Source organism: Tiliqua scincoides, chromosome 11 (assembly GCF_035046505.1).
Source record: "Tiliqua scincoides isolate rTilSci1 chromosome 11, rTilSci1.hap2, whole genome shotgun sequence".
NCBI lineage: Eukaryota > Metazoa > Chordata > Lepidosauria > Squamata > Scincidae > Tiliqua > Tiliqua scincoides.
In genome coordinates this window covers 25,962,750-25,986,763 of record NC_089831.1, presented here as the reverse complement: position 1 = coordinate 25,986,763, position 24,014 = coordinate 25,962,750, and the positions used below count along the sequence as shown (strand labels likewise).

At 46.8% G+C, this 24,014-nt stretch overlaps 2 protein-coding genes across 12 annotated transcripts in view; one reads left to right on the top strand and one right to left on the bottom strand.

Annotated features, from left to right (window-relative positions):
* Nucleotides 1–21,834, top strand: part of USP28 (ubiquitin specific peptidase 28) — a 36,445-nt gene extending 14,611 nt beyond the window's left edge. For 4 of the 11 annotated variants that reach the window (XM_066639743.1, XM_066639745.1, XM_066639744.1 and 1 more), the window contains exons 11-26: nt 1,011–1,138; nt 1,324–1,419; nt 1,618–1,788; nt 2,084–2,295; nt 6,398–6,468; nt 7,530–7,758; nt 8,600–8,794; nt 8,951–9,090; nt 9,276–9,461; nt 10,854–10,949; nt 11,753–11,931; nt 12,288–12,366; nt 16,967–17,046; nt 17,627–17,750; nt 18,300–18,495; nt 20,187–21,834. In XM_066639743.1, the coding sequence (XP_066495840.1) occupies nt 1,011–1,138; nt 1,324–1,419; nt 1,618–1,788; nt 2,084–2,295; nt 6,398–6,468; nt 7,530–7,758; nt 8,600–8,794; nt 8,951–9,090; nt 9,276–9,461; nt 10,854–10,949; nt 11,753–11,931; nt 12,288–12,366; nt 16,967–17,046; nt 17,627–17,750; nt 18,300–18,495; nt 20,187–20,362 (2,358 nt within the window). In that variant the 3' untranslated portion in view covers nt 20,363–21,834. The remainder of the gene's footprint in view (nt 1–1,010; nt 1,139–1,323; nt 1,420–1,617; nt 1,789–2,083; nt 2,296–6,397; nt 6,469–7,529; nt 7,759–8,599; nt 8,795–8,950; nt 9,091–9,275; nt 9,462–10,853; nt 10,950–11,752; nt 11,932–12,287; nt 12,367–16,966; nt 17,047–17,626; nt 17,751–18,299; nt 18,496–20,186) is intronic. The other 7 variants (XM_066639747.1, XM_066639742.1, XM_066639751.1 and 4 more) reach the window with 4 other exon arrangements.
* Nucleotides 21,835–23,324: 1,490 nt separating this feature from the next.
* CLDN25 (claudin 25) lies at nt 23,325–24,014 on the bottom strand. The gene has a single exon (XM_066639170.1). It carries the CDS (start codon nt 24,012–24,014, stop codon nt 23,325–23,327), a length of 690 nt encoding a protein of 229 aa, XP_066495267.1.

Below are 24,014 nucleotides of genomic sequence, written 5' to 3'. Positions count from 1 at the left end.
TGATGTAAGTAGCAGAAGAGCTTCAGATGGTAAATGAGAGCTTAAAGGTAGGATTCAGAACAGAGGAATGTACACCAAAAATTGAACCACCTGTTTGTTGCTCCCAGATAGAGTTGGGTGCAGCTTGTGCATGGAAGACATATAGCAAAAGATGGGAGATCTTCTGAGTATCCCTGACTTTGAATCCTCCTTCCCTGTTTATAAAGACAGACGTGGACATACATAAAACGCCTAAAGACCTAGCAAGTATTGTCACTGAATAAAATTTTTGTCCACAATCCAACTTCTCAAGTTAGAACTGGCTTAGGTAGGTGGCTTTTAAAATCTGACAAATCAATTAACTCCACTTCCTCTTCTAGAATGTCAATTCAGTTAGGTAACAATTTCCTAAGGATGTGTTTTGAGTTCTGTGAAATTGCATATTTCCGTTGGCCTCAACTAAAAATATGGAACATTCCAATAGAAGATAAAACTGATCGCAACTTCAGTGTGTGTGTGTGTGTGTGTGTTAAGCAGGTGGCTACAGATAGCCTCGGAGAGAGATGTGGTCTGTTTATCCTGCGGGGCCTGTCTGGCAGTAGATGGTGGAAGTCTATTAAAAGCTGGGTAGTCAGAAATGTTGTCAGTATTTTTCCAGCATGGCTTTCAGAGCAGCTGTTGACAGTTCCGATTGATTACCTAGTTGAAACAGATTCTGAGTGGGTGGCAATGATTATTTGTGATTATAAGTCTTGTTTTAGTACAGCAGTAACCTTTTGCAGCCTTTGCGCAACACATGATTCAAAGTAGACCCAGTTTGCTATGAAATCAGTTCTTGGTGATATTCTGTGACCAACTTTTCTAGGTGATTTTTCTGGGGATTGGGTATGCCTTTCTTTGGTGAATGTTTCTGATAGGATGGCAGGGGTCTCCTGTCATTGGATGCTGCTTCTGTGTGTCCTGTGTCATCAAGTAGAGAAGCTGACTGTCATTATCTTCTCAAAGATTTTTCTGATGTGTTTGTGTTGCAGCGCTGGTTTACAAAGCTTCCACCAGTGCTGACCTTTGAACTCTCCAGATTTGAGTTCAATCAGTCTCTCGGACAGCCGGAGAAGATACACAACAAGCTAGAATTTCCGCAGATTATTTATATGGACAGGTATTGTATGCAAAAACTCAGTACTTTAGACTTTAAGCCTCTCTAAAGAAATAGTGTCACAGGTAGGTAAATCTTTCAGAGATTGTGCGTGTTCACAGTGATTGTGTGTGTTCACAATGGTGGTGGTGAGGAGGGCCCCAGCTCCGAAAACATGCAGCCATCACACAGTCCTATTTCTTCTTTAGGTTCTTGTATCATAACAAAGAACTTATCCAAGCCAAAAGAGAAGAGCTCAAGAAATTAAAGGATCAGATAACAGTACTGCAACAGAAACTAGAAAGGTAGGGCTCAGGTTTTTGGGTTTTTCCCCCAATCCTAATGTCATATGGTTGCTATCTGAGTGCCTTGTCAAGTGTACCATGAAATGAAAAGGTTGAAAATTGCTGGTAGTCCATAGAAATGCCTTGGTTTTTTAATCCATAGCCAGTGTTCAGGAATATGAAGTTCACAAAACTGAACTCTCAACTTGTTCTCTTTAGATACATGAAATATGGTTCTGGTGCAGGCCGCTTCCCCCTGCCAGACATGCTGCAGTATGTTCTGGAGTTTGCAGGCACAAAGCCACCTGCAGTTTCACCCTGCGATCAGACGTCGACACCAGCAGGACCCCAGGCCACATGCCAGACTTCAGACTCTCCAGTACAAAGCAGGTAAAATGGTTTTGTCCACTCAAAAAATTACAAGGCCTATTCCATAAGTTTCACAAGACTTTGCCTGTAGTCTCTTCCCACCTCTTTCAGATTTGGAATCCCTTTATTAAATCCTCAAACCTTCCTACTTCTTCCTCTGTTTTCCCACCTTCCCAGGAAAGGATTTTAATGAAAATTGAATAGTGCCGTTCAGTGGTGGTGGTCAGTTTTCCATCATTAGTAGCTGTGTCCAGGTCCAATGTAAAGCATCTCCGTTTGGCTTTCATTGATTGGAATTCCCTGCCTGCTTTTATAGGGTGACAATAATGCAGACTGAGAGTACTGAAGGTGCTGCCCCTGCAGTAGCCACTCCTTGCCAGGAACTAGTGAACAATCCCCTCCCATCATCCGTCTTTCCTGTGGAGATGCCAGAATATCCAGCCCCTCGCGTTATCACAGAGAATGAAATGAGTCTTGTTGTGACCTGTCTGCAACGATGGAGAAATGAGGTTGAGCAAGACATAAAAGGTTTGTGCCCACCATGTACTATGGATTTCAGCTTAAGAAGTAAGGCTGGAGTCTCTGGTTTCTTTTGGATATGTTCATTCTCTGTCCCAAGAAAACACAAAACAAATGGTCAGTTACATTCCTGTAAGTTGCTTGTTCTGACTCATTGCTGAGTTCACATGTGTTGTTCCAAGGAGTGGTGTGATAGGCTAAAGAGCAGAAGGACCTCAAAGGTAGCGTTCTCTGAAGTGCTACCTGTTCCATGCGTAGGGCCAGCTAGGCAGGTGGAGATCAGGGGTCTCAATGCGTGGATGAGACGGTGGTGTAGGGAGGAGGGGTTTAGATTCGTTAGGCACTGAGGAACGTTTTGGGACAAGCGGGGCCTGTACAAGAAGGATGGGCTCCACTTGAACTAGAATGGAACAAGACTGCTGGCGCATAACATTAAAAAGGTGGCAGAGCAGCTTTTAAACTGATCCCTGGGGGAAGGCCGACAGGAGCTGAGGGGCATCCGGTTCGGGACTCCTCATCCCTATGGGATGAGGATGGGGAGGTTAGAGAACAACAAGACAAAGGCAGGGTAGGAGAAGAAATTGGCAAAGGTAGCGTGATGGGATGTGATAGACGGTTTGGCACAATGAGAGGATGCGGGGACAAAGGAGCGAATAAGCAGCCCATCCTAGGGCATTCCGTGTACAAATGCTTTTATGCGAATGCCCGAAGTCTACGAGCAAAGGTGGGAGAACTGGAATGTCTGGTGACAAGGGAAAACATTGACATAGTGGGCATAATGGAAACCTGGTGGAATGCGGAGAATCAGTGGGATACCGCAATCCCGGGCTATAAACTCTACAGGAGGGACAGGCAGGGGCGTGTTGGAGGTGGGGTGGCCCTTTATGTTAAGGAAGGGATAGAATCCAGCAAAGTAGAGATTGAAGGTGGGTCCGACTCCACTGTAGAATCTCTGTGGATTAAATTACCAGGCTTGTGCAGCGATGTAATACTGGGGGCGTGCTATCGTCCTCCAGACCAGAAATCGGATGGGGACCTTGAAATGAGGAAACAGATCAGGGAGGTGACAAGGAGGGACAGGGTTGTAATCATGGGGGACTTCAATTATCCTCATATTGACTGGGTCAATTTGTGTTCTGGTCACGATAAGGAAACCGGATTTCTTGACGTGCTAAATGACTGTGGCTTAGAGCAGCTAGTCACGGAGCCCACCAGAGGACAGGTGACTCTGGATTTAATATTGTGCGGTACGCAGGACCTGGTTAGAGATGTAAACGTTACTGAGCCATTGGGGAACAGTGATCATGCTGCGATCCGTTTTGACATGCACGTTGGGGGAAGAATACCAGGCAAATCTCTAACAAAAACCCTTGACATCCGACGGGCGGACTTCCCCCAAATGAGGAGGCTGGTTAGAAGGAGGTTGAAAGGGAGGGTAAAAAGAGTCCAATCTCTCCAGAGTGCATGGAGGCTGCTTAAAACAACAGTAATAGAGGCCCAGCAGAGGTGTATACCACAAAGAAAGAAGGGTTCCACTAAATCCAGGAGAGTGCCCGCATGGCTAACCAGCCAAGTTAGAGAGGCTGTGAAGGGCAAGGAAGCTTCCTTCCGTAACTGGAAGTCTTGCCCTAATGAGGAGAATAAAAAGGAACATAAACTGTGGCAAAACAAATGTAAGAAGGTGATACGGGAGGCCAAGCGAGACTATGAGGAACGCATGGCCAGCAACATTAAGGGGAATAATAAAAGCTTCTTCAAATATGTTAGAAGCAGGAAACCCGCCAGAGAAGCGGTTGGCCCTCTGGATGGTGAGGGAGGGAAAGGGGAGATAAAAAGAGACTTAGAGATGGCAGAGAAATGAGTTCTTTGCATCTGTCTTCACGGCAGAAGACCTCGGGCAGATACCGCTGCCCGAACGGCCCCTCCTGACCGAGGAGTTAAGTCAGATAGAGGTTAAAAGAGAAAATGTTTCAGACCTCATTGATAAATTAAAGATCAATAAGTCACCGGGCCCTGATGGCATCCACCCAAGGGTTATTAAGGAATTGAAGAATGAAGTTGCAGATCTCTTGACTAAGGTATGCAACTTGTCCCTCAAAACGGCCACGGTGCCAGAAGATTGGAGGATAGCAAATGTCACGCCTATTTTTAAAAAGGGAAAGAGGGGGGACCCGGGAAACTATAGGCCGGTCAGCCTAACATCCATACCGGGTAAGATGGTGGAATGCCTCATCAAAGATAGGATCTCAGAACACATAGACGAACAGGCCTTGCTGAGGGAGAGTCAGCATGGCTTCTGTAAGGGTAAGTCTTGCCTCACCAACCTTATAGAATTCTTTGAAAAGGTCAATAGGCATGTGGATTTGGGAGAACCCGTGGACATTATATATCTGGACTTTCAGAAGGCGTTTGACACGGTCCCTCACCAAAGGCTACTGAAAAAACTTCACAGTCAGGGAATTAGAGGACAGGTCCTCTCATAGATTGAGAACTGGTTGGAGGCCAGGAAGCAGAGAGTGGGTGTCAATGGGCAATTTTCACAATGGAGAGAGGTGAAAAGCGGTGTGCCTCAAGGATCTGTCCTGGGACCGGTGCTTTTCAACCGCTTCATAAATGACCTGGAGACAGGGTTGAGCAGTGAAGTGGCTAAGTTTGCAGACAACACCAAACTTTTCCGAGTGGTGAAGACCAGAAGTGATTGTGAGGAGCTCCAGAAGGATCTCTCCAGACTGGCAGAATGGGCAGCAAAATGGCAGATGCACTTCAATGTCAGTAAGTGTAAAGTCATGCACATTGGGGCAAAAAATCAAAACTTTAGATATAGACTGATGGGTTCTGAGCTGTCTGTGACAGATCAGGAGAGAGATCTTGGGGTGGTGGTGGACAGGTCGATGAAAGTGTCGACCCAATGTGCGGCGGCAGTGAAGAAGGCCAATTCTATGCTTGGGATCATTAGGAAGGGTATTGAGAACAAAACGGCTAGTATTATAATGCTGTTGTACAAATCTATGGTAAGGCCGCACCTGGAGTATTGTGTCCAGTTCTGGTTGCCGCATCTCAAAAAAGACATAGTGGAAATGGAAAAGGTGCAAAAGAGAGCGACTAAGATGATTATGGGGCTGGGGCACCTTCCTTATGAGGAAAGGCTACGCGTTTGGGCCTCTTCAGCCTAGAAAAGAGACGCCTGAGGGGGGACATGATTGAGACATACAAAATTATGCAGGGGATGGACAGAGTGGATAGGGAGATGCGCTTTACACTCTCACATAATACCAGAACCAGGGGACATCCACTAAAATTGAGTGTTGGGCGGGTTAGGACAGACAAAAGAAAATATTTCTTTACTCAGCGTGTGGTTGGTCTGTGGAACTCCTTGCCACAGGATGTGGTGATGGCATCTAGCCTGGACACCTTTAAAAGGGGATTGGACATTTTTCTGGAGGAAAAATCCATTACGGGGTACAAGCCATGATGTGTATGCGCAACCTCCTGATTTTAGAAATGGGTTATGTCAGAATGCCAGATGCAGGGGAGGGCACCAGGATGAGGTCTCTTGTTATCTGGTGTGCTTCCTGGGGCATTTGGTGGGCCGCTGTGAGATACAGTAAGCTGGACTAGATGGGCCTATGGCCTGATCCAGTGGGGCTGTTCTTATGTTCTTATGTAAGGTGGGAAGGGAGTCATGCGGGGTGTGGAACACAATATGTAGGTTGCTAAAGGAATCTTTTGCAGCATCTGTATGCACACTTCTCATATCTGCATAATCCTTAATGTTAGAAGCTTTTACTGGAAAGGTGAGAATTCCCAGGAATTTTCTCTGTCATTTATCTCTTGATGGCAGTGACCTATTTTCATGCAAACCTTTGTGCTCTGGGGTCACAGGCTCAACAGACACCTTCTAGATTTCTTTTGAGTATCTAGTGCAGCAGGTAAATATTTATGTTTGAAAAGGGCTTTCACTTAGACATGGGGATTTATAATGCCTGCATTCATCTTCTCGGATTCCATTTGTAGTTAATTGCAGAATTTGCTGAAGTATCTGTAAGTTGTTGATGGGATGGAGAAATGGCATCAAACATTAGCAGTGAAAACTGTGTGTCTGTTTTAACAGCTTTGAAGAACTCAATTACCCTGCTTGCCCAGTCTGCTGAGCAGATGTTCTCGGATCCTCAGCTCCATCAGGTAGGCTGTTTGATTCATTGTCAGTTATATTTAAGACAGTTAAGGTGCTGCCTTTCTAAGGGTCAAGGCAGTCTGTGACTTTGATAAGTACTCATACTAAGGAGCAATGAGATCTATTCAATGGCATTCATTTGCAAATTACTTGAAAGCAAAATTGTGTCATCCTGATGAGGGGCCTAATTGCAGTACAGAAGGGAAAAATGTTCAACTTGTGTGCCAAGGAAATTAATATCTGATCTGCCAGGCAAAGTTGGATAAAGCCAATCTTAGTGCTAAACATCTGTGCTTGCTTTTAAGGGAAGTGAGCAGATATAGTGATGTGCTGATTTCTATAACATTCTACAAATAATGGAATTACATTGTTTTGCAAATAGGATTACTAATGGGGTTAATTAGAAGTTATATAGAGAGAGAGAGGGAGAGAGAATATAAGATATTCTCAAAACACATACTGGTAACTTTCTATGGCCCTTCCTCATGCTAAATCCCGTACTTGTTCAAAGGAACTTCAGATACATCCCTTCTGCCAGTTACATGTTAATAGCAACTTGCCCTCCTCTTTCCTTGGAATATGTCATGTTGTAACCATTCAGCCAGTTGACTCAGAACTTCAGCCTTTCTGCTGTGCTTTGAGGAGCTTCTGCTCTCTCCTTTTAGCAGGCCGTGAGTCAGATGCTGGGTGTGTGCTAGACTGTGCAGAGCCTCCTGCTTGGTGGTTCTTCTTGGCAAGGCTTAGGTTTCAGATTCTACCCTCCTATTCAGTCATATTTTTCAAGTTTTCTCTCACACTCTTAATGGCCGTGATCTAGCAGATGGCTTTTATTTGATGCCAACCAGTTAAATATTCCTGGAAAGTTTGAGCCTGAAATTTACACGGTCCCAGGAGCTCCGAAGTACTGCTTGCCAACCTATTAATTAAGCCAGGAGGAAAGGAATGTCTGAGTTCAGCCATGATTGTTTGAATGAATAGTTCTTACAAGCACAACAGCTGGGAATTTCTCTGTCCCGAGGTCCTGTTGCTCCACCTGCTAAAAATAAGCCTGTGTGTGTCTGCCTTCCAGGTCCCTTATCACTTGCATGCTGTCCTGGTTCATGAAGGCCAGGCTAATGCTGGCCACTACTGGGCCTACATCTACAACCAGCCCCGGAAGAGCTGGCTCAAGTACAATGACATCTCTGTGACGGAGGCGTCCTGGGAAGAACTGGAGAGGGACTCTTTTGGGGGCCTGAGGAATGCCAGTGCCTATTGCTTGATGTACATCAGTGAAAAGCTACCGCATTTTGCTGCAGGTGATGGTTCTGAAAGTCTTGTGGCTGGATAATCTTGAACTTGTGGCTCCACAAGCATTGGTGTTGGTTGATACAGGCTGGTCTGAGGGCCATCACAGACTGCCCCCCTCGAATTGGGTGCATCTTTGTGCCTTCAGATGTTGGTTCTGGCATTGGGCCCTGTGGATATCTAGTGAATAGCACTAGATATGGGTCCCTTCAGGGAGAAAGGTGGCGTAGAAATACAGGAAATAAATAGCAAGTCCCATTGAAACAAATGGCTTGACTAGGCCAGGATGTGAGATTTTACTGCTACTTGAAATCTCCAGCATGCCTGTGCAAGCCTGTTCCATCCTGATGATAGGGCGGTAGGTAAATCTGAACCTGTTCCTGTCCAAAATGCCCAGATGGGATGTTCCAGAGACTGGCTCTTGGCTTCACTTCTCATCAAGTTTCTTGATTAAAACTGAGCCAATAAGATGGGATGCAAAGGCAAACTCTGCCTGCATTGGAGGCCGTTTACTGACCACCATTGCTGGGTGAAATCAGGTGGCTGTTCTAGCTGCGGTGAGGACGTTCTCGGTTGTGGTGGTGCCCTGATTGAGGAAGGCACCAACTCTGATTGTTCCAAAACAAAAGTTAAAATAGATATGTTCATAGGGTTTAGTGTTGCTGAATTTTGCTGTTCTGCAATTCTCTGATTTTGCTTCTCGGTTCTTCTGGAAGATCTTAATGTCCTGCTGCTTTTATTGTAGTGTTGGTTTTGTGCATTATGTTAGATATGTTTTTCTACTTAAAAAACGAACTTGTGCATTGTTTACAATACTGAAAGCACCAGTGCCAACTGGCTGTTTGTCTTCAGTAGATCATGAAGATGGACAGTCCCAGAGAGAGGTTGAATCTTTGCCTGTGGAACTGCAGCAGTACATTCAAGAGGACAACTGGAGACTTGAACAGGAAATGGCGGAATGGGAGGAGCAGTCCTGCAAGATGGCCCAAATAGAGCAGTCCTCAGCCTCGCTAGAATCTCAGTATCTTTCTTCTGACTCTGGACAAGGTGAGAGGAGCAGCCAGTCCTGTGGAAGTTGCACACGGCATTAGTTCACTCCTGCTTGCCCCTGTTCCCCTCCATCTGTGGGTTGAGGGCCCAGCACCTTCCCATTTCAGACGTCTTGCTGAAAGCCAACTATGCAGTCCTTTTTTGCCTCCTCAGGACAGCCTTCGCCTTGCGAACATGAGGCACGTTCCCTCTCCTCCGAGCATGCCATGATCATCAAAGACCAGACTGCTCAAGCCATTGCCAAGACTACTGAAGCATATGAAAAGGCTGGTGTGGAGGCTGCTTTTCAGGAGGTGGGTCGCTCTGCTTGGATCTATGCTGACTGCTCTCTTTGTAGTCTTGTGTTAATACACACCTCCTCTTGCTCCAGCCTCTGCTCCTGCCACCTCTAACTTGATCTTTTCTGCCTGGCTTTGCTCTCCCTCTCATTTCTCTCTTGGTTTCTCAGCCTTATTTTTCCTTGTCTCTACTGCCACAGCCAAAGGAGGCAGAACCACCCAAGGTCATCCCAGAAGAAGAAAACCTCCCAGCTCAGGCAGAGGAGCAGCAGGACGCTAAGGGGGCGGAGCCTCCCTCCATGCCGGGCTCACAGGTCTCTGAAGTGGAGATCCCCAGTGTGGGAAAGATTCTAGTTAGAACGGATGCAGATGGATATAATGAGGAGGTACACAGCCGAGTGCCTGTGTGTTCTGCAAGAAGCATGGAGTTTGGGGCACGCAGCTCTGGCTTGCACTGCAAAACGTGCACACCAGTCTTGTTAGGTGCAGCTCTCTTGTCAAGGTTTTGATCCTTGCTTACCTTAAGCACAGTTACATGGAATTGTGGACCTGATGGGCATCCCTAGAACTTGCTCCCAAACGATTGTGCTTAAGATTGCAGTCTCTGCCTCCCAGCATTTTTTTACTTGGTTTCTCATCCACTTTTCCGTTGTGGATAATCTCTAAAGTGGCTTGGGGTTGCTTTTAGCCACTCCAATACATGACAGTTCCCCCTTCTCCTCCCCCCCCCCAGTTTGTTAGGTTGTTGTGGCTCTGTGCCTTCTCACTTCTCTGATTGCCAGCAGTTGTCAGGCTCCTTGTTCACTTCCCCACTCCCTACACTTGGAGGCCTTTTTGTTGTCCAGGTGCAGAAAGGGGGGAGGCATAGCAGCTTCTGCACAGAAGTCAAGAAGTTTTGCATGCTGGGGAAGGAGGTAGGTGTTTGGAAGGGTGTGATAGTCGTCATGATGGTTCTAGATCCAGGCTGCTTTCCTGGGCTTGGAAACATTTGGTTTGGCATAGAGGCACAATGAACAGAATGTGCTTTGGGGATTATTAGGAAATAATTAGGAATTGATAATTTAAATAAGTCCATCAGTAGTAACCTACAAAGGAGTAGCTGTGTACATGTTCACACTTGCTCAACAATTGTTGTGTGCTATTTGAGACAGAGAGGGGGAGTGGAAATGGAAGATGCATCTCTGTGTTCCCCAGAGCTGCTTTCAGTTTGTCCATGCTTCTAAGCAAGGGTGGTCGTGTGGGTAGATCAGATATCACTAACTTACTGCATGTACACACACTCGCGCACTCGCTCACTGTCCTTGTTATATAGAAAAACCAGCCACTACTTGAGCCAGTGTGATATAATGGTTAGTGTTGTACTAGGGCAGAGGAGACCCAAGTTAGACTCTCCATCCCTCCATAAAGCTCCCTGGGTGCTCCTGGGCCAGTCGCACTAGGTCTAACCTCCCTCACAGGATGGCTTTGGGAATCATCCACAGATTCTCCTGAGGTCCTTGGAAGAAAGGCGGGCTGGACATGCATGCGCAAGAAGTGCTCTTTTCTTCTAATGCTTTTGTAGATGGTGAAACAGCCAAGGAAGGCCCAACATTGCAGGGTTCCTGCCTACATGTATGTGGCCAGAACCACAGGAACTTCCCACAGCATTGGAGCCTCCCAGCAGAACTTGGCTCTTAACACCTGCATGCCTTATATGGCACGCCTCTTCTTTCTCTTGCTGCTGCCTGTTTCTCCTTCCCCCTCCCCATCTCCTTTCTTTTTTCTGTTCTTTGTGGCAGGTGATGCTTAGCCCCGCCATGCAGGGGGTGATCCTGGCCATTGCTAAGGCCCGTCAGACCTTTGATCGGGATGGGTCTGAAGCGGGACTAGTTAAGGTACTCCTTCGCACCTGGGTGTGCTGACTTTGTCTTATTGGTGGGTAGTGCACAAAAACCCTTAGTCTGGACACCAACTGCACTTCATTGCTCTTTCCCTCTTTCTGCCCTGCCATGTTTCACTTATGCACAAGTGCAAAACCTGAGTGAGTTAGAACAAAACAGCACCTGGAAACGCCTGACTTTCCCATAGTTCTTTTTCCTTTCTTTATGAAGGGATGCATGTCACTGATTTGGGTTTAAACTGGATATGCTTGTTTCGCATCGTTAAATCTTCCTCTACTGTCAGAGCTTCCAGAGTTGAGTGGGGCTTCTTTTCCCAGCAGGAGTTGTTGAGTAGCAGTGCCTATCTTGCACACTGGTGCTTTCTCTGTGTCCAGAAAGAGCCCTCACAGATCAGCCTAGTGTGTTTCTTAGCAGTTCATTCTGCTGAGTGCTGTGCCCCAGGCACAACAGAGTCTGCCTGAGCTAATGTCTCTTACAATTGCAGGAATATAGCATTACAACCTAATGCTTAAGCTTGTTCTGCTCCTTAGAGCTTCATTGGTACTGCTGCACCCAGAAGTATGATTTCGTGCTCACCTGGATGCACCAGATTCTTGTATGACAGGAGCAGGTCCCTGTTAGGGTCACCTGCACCATGAATTAAGGGGCTTCCACATCCATCAGGTGTTCTAGGATTGGGTTTTGGCATATAGCAATTACTTGGTTGGGGTTTTGAGATTAGTTTTTGAGGAAGTAGAACTTCTCTTTTGTGAGCTTGTAAGGAATCAAAAGTAGTCATTGGTTCATGGCTTCCGTAGGCATTCCATGAAGAATACTCCAGGCTGTACTTCCTGTCCAAAGAGAGCCCAACGCCTCAAAGTGACCCCCGGCTTCAGCACGTCCTGGTGTACCTCTTGCAGAACGATGCTCCTAAGCAGGTGGTGGAACGGACTCTTCTGGAGCAGTTTGCAGACAGAAACCTCAGCTATGATGAAAGGTTTGTTCAGAACAGAAGGCAAAACAGAATACTCCACACATTGCATCTCTTTTGTTCCCCAAGGCTTGCTTGGGAATTGCGTGGAAGTGTCACTATACCCAGCAATGGGATCTCAGTTTTAGGAACAGAATTGAGACTGTAGGTTGTGTCTAGTGACTTATTAGCGGTGATCAGTAATAAATGTTGTTGTTCTGTGCAGGCTTCTGGCAATGAAGCTGTTACTTTATAGAGTAAAATGTTGCCCTAAGCTCCACAATGTGATGGTGGGGGGAGGGGAGGTTGAATTCTCAGTAGTGAACTGATTTAAGACCCTTGGGTTTTGGGTGTTGCTTAATTTTTTGTTCTCCTGTGAACAGGTCAATCAGTATTATGAAGGTGGCACGGGCAAAGTTGAAAGAGATTGGCCCTGATGATGTGGACATGGAAGAGTACAAGGTAAAAATCCCTGGCCAGAAATATGCCATTAGTTCTAGACCTTGACGTGTCAAAGATGCAGGCCAGGTGTTGGCATCCTAATAACCCAGCAGCAGACAAATACAGCTGTACCTAGATTGGCAGCTTTTGTGATCTAGATCTGTTCCTGTTGGCGTGTGTGTAATGGTTTTGTGCTGAGTTTCCTCGAAGGGGCTGTTGGTGCGACTATTCAGAATTCATTCGGTGGTACACATACTCAAAGGCATGTTTCACTGCCATTTTTTTTTTCTTTTTTTGGAAGGGGGAAAGGAAAAACGTGTTTTGCCCCACAGCAAGACAGCAGCAGAAATAGCAGAAATTTTTGGGACAACTGGGTAGTACATACAATGAAACTAGTCATAAGAACATAAGAACAGCCCCACTGGATCAGGCCATAGGCCCATCTAGTCCAGCTTCCTGTATCTCACAGCGGCCCACCAAATGCCCCAGGGAGCACACCAGATAACAAGAGACCTCATCCTGGTGCCCTCCCTTGCATTGGCATTCTGACATAGCCCGTTTCTAAAATCAGGAGGTTGCGCATACACATCATGGCTTGTACCCCATAATGGATTTTTCCTCCAGAAACTTGTCCAATCCCCTTTTAAAGGCGTCTAGGCTAGACGCAAGCACCACATCCTGTGGCAAGGAGTTCCACAGACCGACCACGCGCTGAGTAAAGAAATATTTTCTTTTGTCTGTCCTAACCCGCCCAACACTCAATTTTAGTGGATGTCCCCTGGTTCTGGTATTATGTGAGAGTGTAAAGAGCATCTCCCTATCCACTCTGTCCATTCCCTGCATAATTTTGTATGTCTCAATCATGTCCCCCCCTCAAGCGTCTCTTTTCTAGGCTGAAGAGGCCCAAACGCCGTAGCCTTTCCTCATAAGGAAGGTGCCCCAGCCCAGGAATCATCTTAGTCGCTCTCTTTTGCAACTTTTCCATTTCCACTATGTCTTTTTTGAGATGCGGCGACCAGAACTGGGCACAATACTCCAGGTGTGGCCTTACCATCGATTTGTACAACGGCATTATAATACTAGCCGTTTTGTTCTCAATACCCTTCCTAATGATCCCAAGCATAGAATTGGCCTTCTTCACTGCCGCCGCACATTGGGTCGACACTTTCATCGACCTGTCCACCACCACCCCAAGATCTCTCTCCTGATCTGTCACAGACAGCTCAGAACCCATCAGCCTATATCTAAAGTTTTGATTTTTTGCCCCAATGTGCATGACTTTACACTTACTGACATTGAAGCGCATCTGCCATTTTGCTGCCCATTCTGCCAGTCTGGAGAGATCCTTCTGGAGCTCCTCACAATCACTTCTGGTCTTTACCACTCAGAAAAGTTTGATGTCGTCTGCAAACTTAGCCACTTCACTGCTCAACCCTGTCTCCAGGTCATTTATGAAGAGGTTGAAAAGCACCGGTCCCAGGACAGATCCTTGGGGCACACTGCTTTTCACCTCTCTCCATTGTGAAAATTGCCCATTGACACCCACTCTCTGCTTCCTGGCCTCCAACCAGTTCTCAATCCACGAGAGGACCTGTCCTCTAATTCCCTGACTGTGGAGTTTTTTCAGTAGCCTTTGGTGAGGGACCGTGTCAAACGCCTTCTGAAAGTCCAGATATATAATGTCCACGGGTTCTCCCGCATCCACATGCCTGTTGACCTTTTCAAAGAATTCTATAAGGTTGGTGAGGCAAGACTTACCCTTACAGAAGCCATGCTGACTCTCCCTCAGCAAGGCCTGTTCGTCTATGTGTTCTGAGATCCTATCTTTGATGAGGCATTCCACCATCTTACCTAGTATGGATGTTAGGCTGACCGGCCTATAGTTTCCCGGGTCCCCCCTCTTTCCCTTTTTAAAAATAGGTGTGACATTTGCTATCCTCCAATCTTCTGGCACCGTGGCCGTTTTGAGGGACAAGTTGCATACCTTAGTCAAGAGATCTGCAACTTCATTCTTCAATTCCTTAATAACCCTTGGGTGGATGCCATCAGGGTCCGGTGACTTATTGATCTTTAATTTATCAATGAGGTCTGAAACATCTTCTCTTTTAACCTCTATCTGATTTAACTCCTTGGTCAGGAGGGGCCGTTCGGGCAGCGGTATCTGCCCGAGGTCTTCTGCTGTGAAGACAGATGCAAAGAACTCATTTAATTTCTCTGCCATTTCTTAGTCTCCTTTTATCTCCCCTTTCCCTCCCTCACCATCCAGAGGGCCAACCGCTTCTCTGGCGGGTTTCCTGCTTCTAACATATTTGAAGAAGCTTTTATTATTCCCCTTAATGTTGCTGGCCATGCGTTCCTCATAGTCTCTCTTGGCCTCCAGTATCACCTTCTTACATTTCTTTTGCCACAGTTTATGTTCCTTTTTATTCTCCTCATTAGGGCAAGACTTCCATTTATGGAAGGAAGCTTCCTTGCCCTTCACAGCCTCTCTAACTTGGCTGGTTAGCCATGCGGGCACCCTCCTGGATTTAGTGGAACCCTTCTTTCTTTGCGGTATACACCTCTGCTGGGCCTCTATTACTGTTGTTTTAAGCAGCCTCCATGCACTCTGGAGAGATTGGACTCTTTTTACCCTCCCTTTCAACCTCCTTCTAACCAGCCTCCTCATTTGAGGGAAGTCCCCCTGTCGGAAGTCAAGGGTTTTTGTTAGAGATTTGCCTGGTATTCTTCCCCCAATGTGCACGTCAAAACGGATCGCAGCATGATCACTGTTCCCCAATGGCTCAGTAACGTTTACATCTCTAACCAGGTCCTGCTTACCGCACAAAATTAAATCCAGAGTCACCTGTCCTCTGGTGGGCTCTGTGACTAGCTGATCTAAGCCACAGTCATTTAGCACGTCAAGAAATCCGGTTTCCTTATCGTGACCAGAACACAAATTGACCCAGTCAATATGAGGATAATTGAAGTCCCCCATGATTACAACCCTGTCCCTCCTTGTCACCTCCCTGATCTGTTTCCTCATTTCAAGGTCCCCATCCGATTTCTGGTCTGGAGGACGATAGCACGCCCCCAGTATTACATCGCTGCACAAGCCTGGTAATTTAACCCACAAAGATTCTACGGTGGAGTCGGACCCACCTTCAATCTCTACTTTGCTGGATTCTATCCCTTCCTTAACATAAAGGGCCACCCCACCTCCAACACGCCCCTGCCTGTCCCTCCTGTAGAGTTTATAGCCCGGGATTGCGGTATCCCACTGATTCTCCGCATTCCACCAGGTTTCTGTTATGCCCACTATGTCAATATTTTCCCTTGTCACCAGACATTCCTGTTCTCCCACCTTTGCTCGTAGACTTCGGGCATTCACATAAAAGCATTTATACACGGAATGCCCCAGGATGGGCTGCTTATTTGCTCCTTTGTCCCCGCATCCTCTCATTGTGCCAAACCGTCTATCACATCCCATCACCCTACCTTTCCCAATTTCTTCTCCTACCCTGCCTTTGTCTTGTTGTTCTCTAACCTCCCCATCCTCATCCCATAGGGATGAGGAGTCCCGAACCGGATGCCCCTCGGCTCCTGTCGGCCTTCCCCCAGGGATCAGTTTAAAAGCTGCTCTGCCACCTTTTTAATGTTATGCGCCAGCAGTCTGGTTCCATTCTGGTTCAAATGGAGCCCGTCCCTCTTGTACAGGCCCCGCTTGTCCCAAAACGTTCCCCAGTGCCTAACGAATCTAAACCCCTCCTCCCTACACCACCGTCTCATCCACGCATTGAGATCCCTGATCTCCGTCTGCCTAGCTGGCCCTGCGCGTGGAACAGGTAGCACCTCAGAGAACGCTCCTTGGAATCCTGTTCCTCTCCTTGGAATCACAGCATGTGGTGCTCTGCTCTTTTGAAAAGTGATGTGCTCCTGACTCCATTTTTGGATTAGAGAGAGAAGTCTTTTCCTAAATGTTGGCTCACAAGCTATGCCTAGACATAGAAGGTCACTCTCGAGCAGGTGTCAGCATCCTTTTTGGCAAAGGGACCAGACATTCGACAATCTCATCATTGCCCACCTTCTGGGTTGCCAAGCTCCTGGAAGTGAAAAGTTTCCCACCCAATTTGCTATGTGCCTGCCAGTGAATGGCAGAGCCTGGGACAGACTCTGTGTGCCTAGGCAGGTGGCTCTGCCATTTTCTGTCTGGCGCATGGCAAATTGGTGAGAGCCTTCACCTCCCAAGCAGAGCTCCTTGCAGGCCACATGACTTTGGGTGGTGGGTAGATCCAGCCCATGGGCCGTAGGTTGCCAACCCCTGATGCAGAGCCACTGAAAGCCACTTGACATTTTTCTTTGATACCTGTGCACAGTTTTGAATAGTTGCTGGCCTGCAACCGTTCTTGTGCTCGTGCTCTCTCTCTCTCTCTCTCTCTCTCTATCTCTGTCGGCAGTCTACATGCATGCAGTCTAAAGGAGAATGACTTCCATAGTAGAGATAAGGAACTTTGGCAACTACAATATTGTAACTAATTAAGTTGTCTGAAAACTTCAAGAGGAAAGGGACGGGTTAAGAGAAACCAGGGCTAGGCATATTGAACCATCTGCTGGTTTTCAACCATCTTCTACTTCTGAACAGAAATGGCATGAAGAATACAGTTTGTTCCGCAAGGTATCTGTGTACCTCTTGACGGGTTTGGAGCTCTATCAGAATGAAAAGTAAGTTTCATGTAAATTACTTTGGTTCTTGCTTTTCTCTAAATATATTTACAGTCATAAAAAACCATGTAAAACTGTGGAAAAGAGTGGGGGGGGGGAAATTTACCTTACACATGGGAAAAAAGTATTTACACTTAACAGCACAATCACCAAGGAGATAAACTTAATATTGATATACATCAACAAGTGAAAGCCATATAAGGTAGAAATCAAGAGGGCACTCCCCGCCCACAAAAAATGTTATCAGTTTGCCACTTGTGTTCCAACTTCCTTCAAGCAATAGATATTTTTTTGTGCTATGTTATCCCTTGGCAGCTGCCTGAGAACCATGGGCAGAGTACAGTAACAGTCTGATAATTCAGCCTTAAGCCTGAACGCAGACTGAAAAACAGAAGGCTGAAACTGTGCAAGGGCTATTGGTTAGGGATGGAAGAGTGCAGGAGGAAAAGAGCGGGCAGGGAGGGGCTTCCTTTCAGTTCTACGTGGGCGGCTGAAGTGATACAAGAAAAGTAGTCTGTACAGATGTTGGTAATTCTGAAGGGCCAGGTAGCTCACCCTTATTTCCTCTTTCTCCTGTAAGGTACTACGAGGCTCTGACCTACCTGGTGTATGCCTATCAGTGCAACATGGCCCTGCTGATCGAGGGACCCAGCAGAGGTGCAGATGAATCGTTGATTGCTCTCTACAGAAGGAAGTGTCTCTTGGTTGGTAGCAGCAGCAGTTTCTCATCTTTTCCTCCCTCCCCCACCTTCAAACACATCCCTTTTTCTTTTAATTTCCATATCACAGTCACATATGTATTCAGGCCTGTTTGGTTGAGACCCAACAATATATGAAAAGGAGTTTCCCATTAACCCTGGCAAAGATGTGCAGAACATAAAGATCTTGCAAAGCTGCCTTTGTAAACGCTGGTGTTTGCAGCCTCTTCCCACTCTCTGAAGAAGTGACTTGTTCATTCTCTTCTTCAGCTTGCAAGTGTCTTCCTCTGTTCCCCTGTTAGACTTTGAAACTCAGGACTGTCCTCTCAGTCCTGAGTGGATTACAGCTGCTTTCTCAAGTGTACCATTCACTATGCACTCCTTTCCTACACCAGAGAGTAACTCGCAGCTACTTGGCTTTGATCAAGGCAGTGCAGCTATGCCCAAATGTTCAGTGTTACTTAACTCGCACCACCAGCATTGCATTCTGTCAACACCCAGCTGTGCTCCTGTGCAAGTCCCCTGAGTCTGTCTTCTCTTCTTGCTTTTCTGCAGAAGTTGAATGAAGCTGCAGCCGCTCTCTTTGAAAGCAGCAATGAGCGGAGTGTGGCGGAAGGTGTGAGCATCCTGAATGAGCAGATCATCCCCTGCATGCATCTCATTATAAACAACAACATCTCCCAGGATGACTTGGATGCCATAGAGGTGATGAGGAGTCGCTGGTGCTCTTACCTGGGAAAAGACATGAATGGTAGGAAAACGTGCCCGTGGGCATCCCCTGCTGCGGGTGTTGGAAATCCCTAGTCCCTGCTCTAGAGAAATACATTGCTAGCACAGCCTTCCCTGGGCTCCCAAGATGTGTCTGAACATGTGTATTGATAAGCATTCAGCTAAGCTAACCAAAGAAACTCTCTTGTCTGTTGAATGACTAGTCGTGCCTTGGCTTCCGCAGGGGTTCCATTCCTGGAAATCTGTTGATAATGAAATCTGCTGGTCCTGTCACATCAAGAGGGTGTTTGGAGGCCCAGGGAGGTTGCTTCCAGAAGGCCTTAGAATGTCACTAGTTTTTTTCCTGAAAAGCCGGAAGTGATGCTCTAAGGCAGTGGTTCTCAAACTGGTGGGTTGTGACTCACCAGTTCCTGTAAAGCTTCCCCTGTCCTGTTAAGGGATGGGGGGAAGGAGGGGGCAGTGACACGATCCCCAGGATCACGTCACTGAGGGGGGGCGAGGGGGATAATTTCACTTACTGTGGGCTTGGGCAAGCAGGAGCAGGGAGCCCTGTGCAGCCCTCCGCATGGCTCCCCAAGACCTGGAATGTTAAAAAATAACAAGCACAAACCACTTCTGGTTTGTGAACGCAGCCAGGATGTGGTTTGCGCTCACTTTTTTAACACTCCAAGCCTCAAGGAACCCTGCGAAAGGCTGCATGGGGTTCCCAGCTTCTCCTGCTTGCCCAATCCCACAGTAAGTAAAAGCAGCCCCCTTAGCCACACAATCCTGGGTATCTCGATGCTGCCTTCGCCCCTCCCTCACAAAGACTTTGGGAGTAAATCTCCCAAAAGTTTGAGAACCACAGTTCAAAGGCCTTTTGAGGGCCAGGGAGACAGCACATGGCCTTCCCCAAGCCTCAGAACACCCTCCAGATGTGACTAGTCATGTTGAGAGGATCCGGGTTGGGTCTCAATATGGGTTGGGGGACCTGCATTGAGTCAAGTCAGTGGATACAAAATCCATGGATGACAAGGTCTGAGCTGTGCATCTGAACATATTCAAAAGCTAGGACTGGATTCCTTAGTTTCTCCTATTGCCGATGTGGAATTTCACTGATCTTGGCTGAGACATGGACTTACTGGCTCCCAGTTCTGGCAGGCTGAGCTGTACCAATCAACATTTCTTTGTGCTTATTGGTGAGAATTGGTAGCATTCCCTGCTCCCAAAAATCACGTTGGTGTGTGCTCAGATTTGTTGGATTGACCATATTCTGTCCCCCCTTCCCAGCAGTGCTCTCAGACTGACTTTCTCACAGCATCACAAGATCTGTTGACCTTGCAATCCATACACTGCAGATTGGTTTCACCTCAGAGATACCAAGGGATGGAAGAGGCCGCTGTAGAGCGGGAATCTTTTACTCATCCTAGCATCCGAGTTGAGGGAAGTGTGATTGATGACTTGAAAGCAGGCTGCTGTGTCTCTCTGGCTAAGTTCTCAAAAATGGGCCTCCATCAACTATTATTTTGTCCAGCAGAGGGTGACATCTACCACTCAGCACCCTTGCTCCTAAAATGCCTTTTGAATTCATGGAGATCGAACAGGCCAGAGCACTGTTGGGAGCATCTGGCTTCTTTAGCCCTTGTCATGTGGTTTATGGGAAGGTTGGTTTTAACTGGAGACTAACCATTGGCTTTGAAGTTGCCACCAGCACATGTCCAATGTCTTTCACAGAAGACCTGCAACTGAAGCTGGGTGAATTTCTGCCCCGCCTGCTGGACTGCTCTGCGGAGGGAGTCATCCTGAAAGAGCCACCCAAGATCCGCCCCAATTCGCCCTATGACCTCTGCAGCCGATTTGCTGCAGTGATGGAGTCCATTCATGGGGCCTCGGCCGTGACTGTGAAATAAACTCTGCCGACTCTACTGTGTGAGATAGTGGGGACCGCAAGCCCCAGGACGTGGGGTTGCAGCTGCCTCTTTCTTTGAAATGGAGCACGGAGGAGAGCGCCATGACCCTGATCAAGACAATCTGTATCTAGACCCAGTCAATACTGTGTGTGCCTAGAAAAGGGCTACGAGATGAAAAGGGCACCCTTTGGCCTGCATACTACATGAACAGGCACCCAGCTGGAACATTCACTCAGGTTTTGCAGTGTATCTTTGCCCATAGCTGCATTTGCCTTCCTTCCTATGAGAACATAGTGAGAAACGTTTTATAAAATGTGCTGTTTTAAACACACAAAGTATTGTGTGCACACTTTTGTCATGCCCAGTTTTGTATGTCCTGCAGCCAAGGGCAAATATACCTATTACGAGCGTCTCACACATACCTTACTGCTTTTTGCACTGCGCTTGCCTCATGCACTGGTCCAGTTGCATATAGAGTTGGCAAGCCAGCAACCATGCCAGTTCTCTGATGGCTGGTGTGCCAACACTACGTGTTTGAACCAATGTCTGTTGTGAGCGCACTTGCACACAAATGGGCACTCAGAATGTTTTACACAGGTAAGTGCTTAACCCATGACCCATGTTGCATTTAAATTGAACCTTGAGTCACATCAGGACAGTCCTCTTCAGGGAGTCCATTTGGTGGTGGGACGTACAACTTCCCTTTTTGAAAAATCTTCAGACAGTAGACTGTACATCGAGGCCTTGTCCATGTTTCTTCGTCCCGTATCCGCAGTTCTCAAATTCCCCCCATTGTGCTCATGACTCACCTATCTTTGTTTGCTAAAGGAAGATTTTTCTTTTGCTTCGGAACAGGAAGCAGACAGTGAGAACCTAGACTCATAGCTGCTTGAGGAATGCTATGGGAGGCAATTTTAGGAATGCTTACATAAAATGGATAGCAGAGGAGTTCTTGTAGCTATGAATCTAGGTTCTTAGTGCCTGCTTCCAAAGCAAAAGAAAGAAAAATCTTCCTTTTGCAAAGCATTTGCAAACAAAGATGAATCATAAGTGTGACAGGAAATGTGAACAGGAGTCACTGCTTGTTATCCAGTTTTGAATTTCCATGGTAACAGCAGGAACCCATCCCCTAGGGATACAAGGGGCACTAGTCTTGACTAGAGAACTGCAGAAATCCTTCTAGCACCAGACAGAAGGCAAAGCCTAGAAGGAAAGGGCCTTTCTCTGACTTCTTACAGTGGGCAAAAAGTGTCAGTGGCAGAATTTAATTACCAGGATAGCACTGGGGCAAACGAAGCTCCTTAAGCCCAGGTGAAATCTCTTTGCTGATGCACACAGGCTTGCAGAGGAGCACCTGTCAGTTTTTAAACAACTTGTGTTCTTTTGGAACACTGACAAATCAGGATGTGAATGAAAGAGTGCATATTTGATGAGCCTTGTCTGGTTTAATAAACGTGCAATAAGAATTTTAAGCATTGAATGGCTGGCCTTCTTTCTTTGGTGGTCTTGTACTTCCTTGTGGAGTTGAGGGGGGAGTGAAGCTTGATAGTTGCCACATGCTTGCACCACCAGCTGCATGCATCCTGGAAGAAGACCTGGTCTCATCCAGCTTGCTTTACTTTGGGGACTTGGCCAAAGCACCTCTAAGTGAGGTTTGCTATGTGCTGCAGCCTATGAGGCTGTTGGTCTGGTGCTGGCCAAATGGCTCTGGCTCTTGAAGGTCTGGGGTAAAAGTTTTGCCTTTGCCAAGATCTTTTCTGCTCCCCTAACTGTGCCCACCCAGCAGCACAGGCCAAGCCCTGACATTCTGATACCCCTTGCTGGGCAAGCACTTGCACTGCTTCACTTGGATAGAATTGTACACTTAGAGGAGTACCTAATTCAACCCTGCCCTGGAACAGGGTATCCAAGTATCATGGGCTCAGTCTGAAAAGGTACCAAGGTACCAAACCTTTCCTTGAAATATACTTCATCAGGCATTTTATAGGAGCTGCTGGTGAATGGATTTTACTATTGTGAAACATCTGCTAAGGTTAGGGTTAGACCACCTAGTGGTTAAACCACTTCTCTGTAGTTTGAAACCGTATGACGCAGCAATAACATCATTGATTTTGCATGGTCCTGAATTGGGATTGTGATGAGATGGATCCATCCTTCCCTATTGTAGCCACTTGGCTGCATCAAGCAGTCTTGGCATCTTCCTCTCATCATTGGCTAAGTAGAGCCTCTCAGTTTCAGTTTGGGCATATTGTATTTACTGAATAGAAGAAGCTAGTAAAAAAAACACCTCTAATTGTGTGGGATTGCTGGTCAGTGGGGTCTTCCCCCTTTTTTATAAAATTGCACTTGGAATACTCTTTCCCTCACCTTCATAACTGCTACTGGACTGTTTTGTGAGTCTTGCGATTTTGAGAAAAACAAATGAGCACTTTCAGTTTTTGAGATCCTGACCCTACCTTTTGGAGACACTGCTGTGGTCAGAGGCTCTAGGTGTGTTCCACTTGAAGTTGCCTGTGGCTTCAGTGACATTTTTCTCAGCAGAATAGGAAGATGCCCTTTCAACCTACATTTTCCCCTTATTGCTTGTAGGAAGAGATTGGTGCTGCTGTACCCCCTTCTTCTAATGCATATTACAGTATCAAAGGAATCCATTTTAAAGATTTTACTTTTTTTACTGTTTTACTGATTTTACTGTTTTAAAGAAAAAGTGCTTATTTAGAACTTGCTTTCGTGTTCCTCAAAGTGCAGGTATGCAAGCAGATGTGCCAGCTACTGTTGAAAAGGCAGCCTAGTGCTGCAACTGCCTTTGCTGTCTGTGTGTAGACCACTGGCCCAACAGGGAGAGGCTTGAGACAGTTGTTGAAGAATCCAAACCAAAACTCAACCCCCAGCCAATTAGTTAAATATCAACCACTCAATAGTCTCAAATCTCTTGCTAGCAGAAACCTGTGACGTGTCTTGTTCAGATTACAAGATCTGCATTTTTAGGTGTTGAACGCGGGCGGGGATTTTGTGATTTAGCTGGAATTTGTGGCTCTTGCATAGGACAGGCTGTGGATGCAAACTGTGTGGATGGCTTTAGGCGCTCTAGCAAACAAGCAGAACAGATGAGAAGAGCCCCACCTATGAGAAGAAAAACACCGGCAAACCAGCCCAGGAATAAGGCATCACCAAATTCCCACCTTGAGACAATCTCTGGCACAGTCTCATCCCAGAATTCCTGTACTGTACGGTAGGCAACCCATGAGATGGGCACCAGCGTTGTCACTCCAGACATGCAGAAGAGGGCTCCGCCAGTCACCCCCAGGCGTCTTTTCAGTTTCTCATCCCTTGTTTTCAGGCAGTTCAGTCCCAAAGCAGCAAGGACAAACGCGAGAAGTCCCAGTCCGTTTGAGGCCAGCATTAAAACGGTGGATGCTCTGAATTCCACAGGGAGGGCCAGCAGGGACCCGTGGGCTTTGCACTCCACGCCGTTCTCCTCTTGAGTGACGCAGGCATGCCAGAGTCCTATGCTCCAGACCTCAAATTCATTTAGCTCCAAGTTGAGGTCCTTCCAGGAAGGCAAGAAAGTTGTGACACACGAGGAGACCCACCCAAAGAGGGAGAGGATGATTCCTCCCAGCTGAATGAGAGTGCTGTGGTGCCAAGCCAT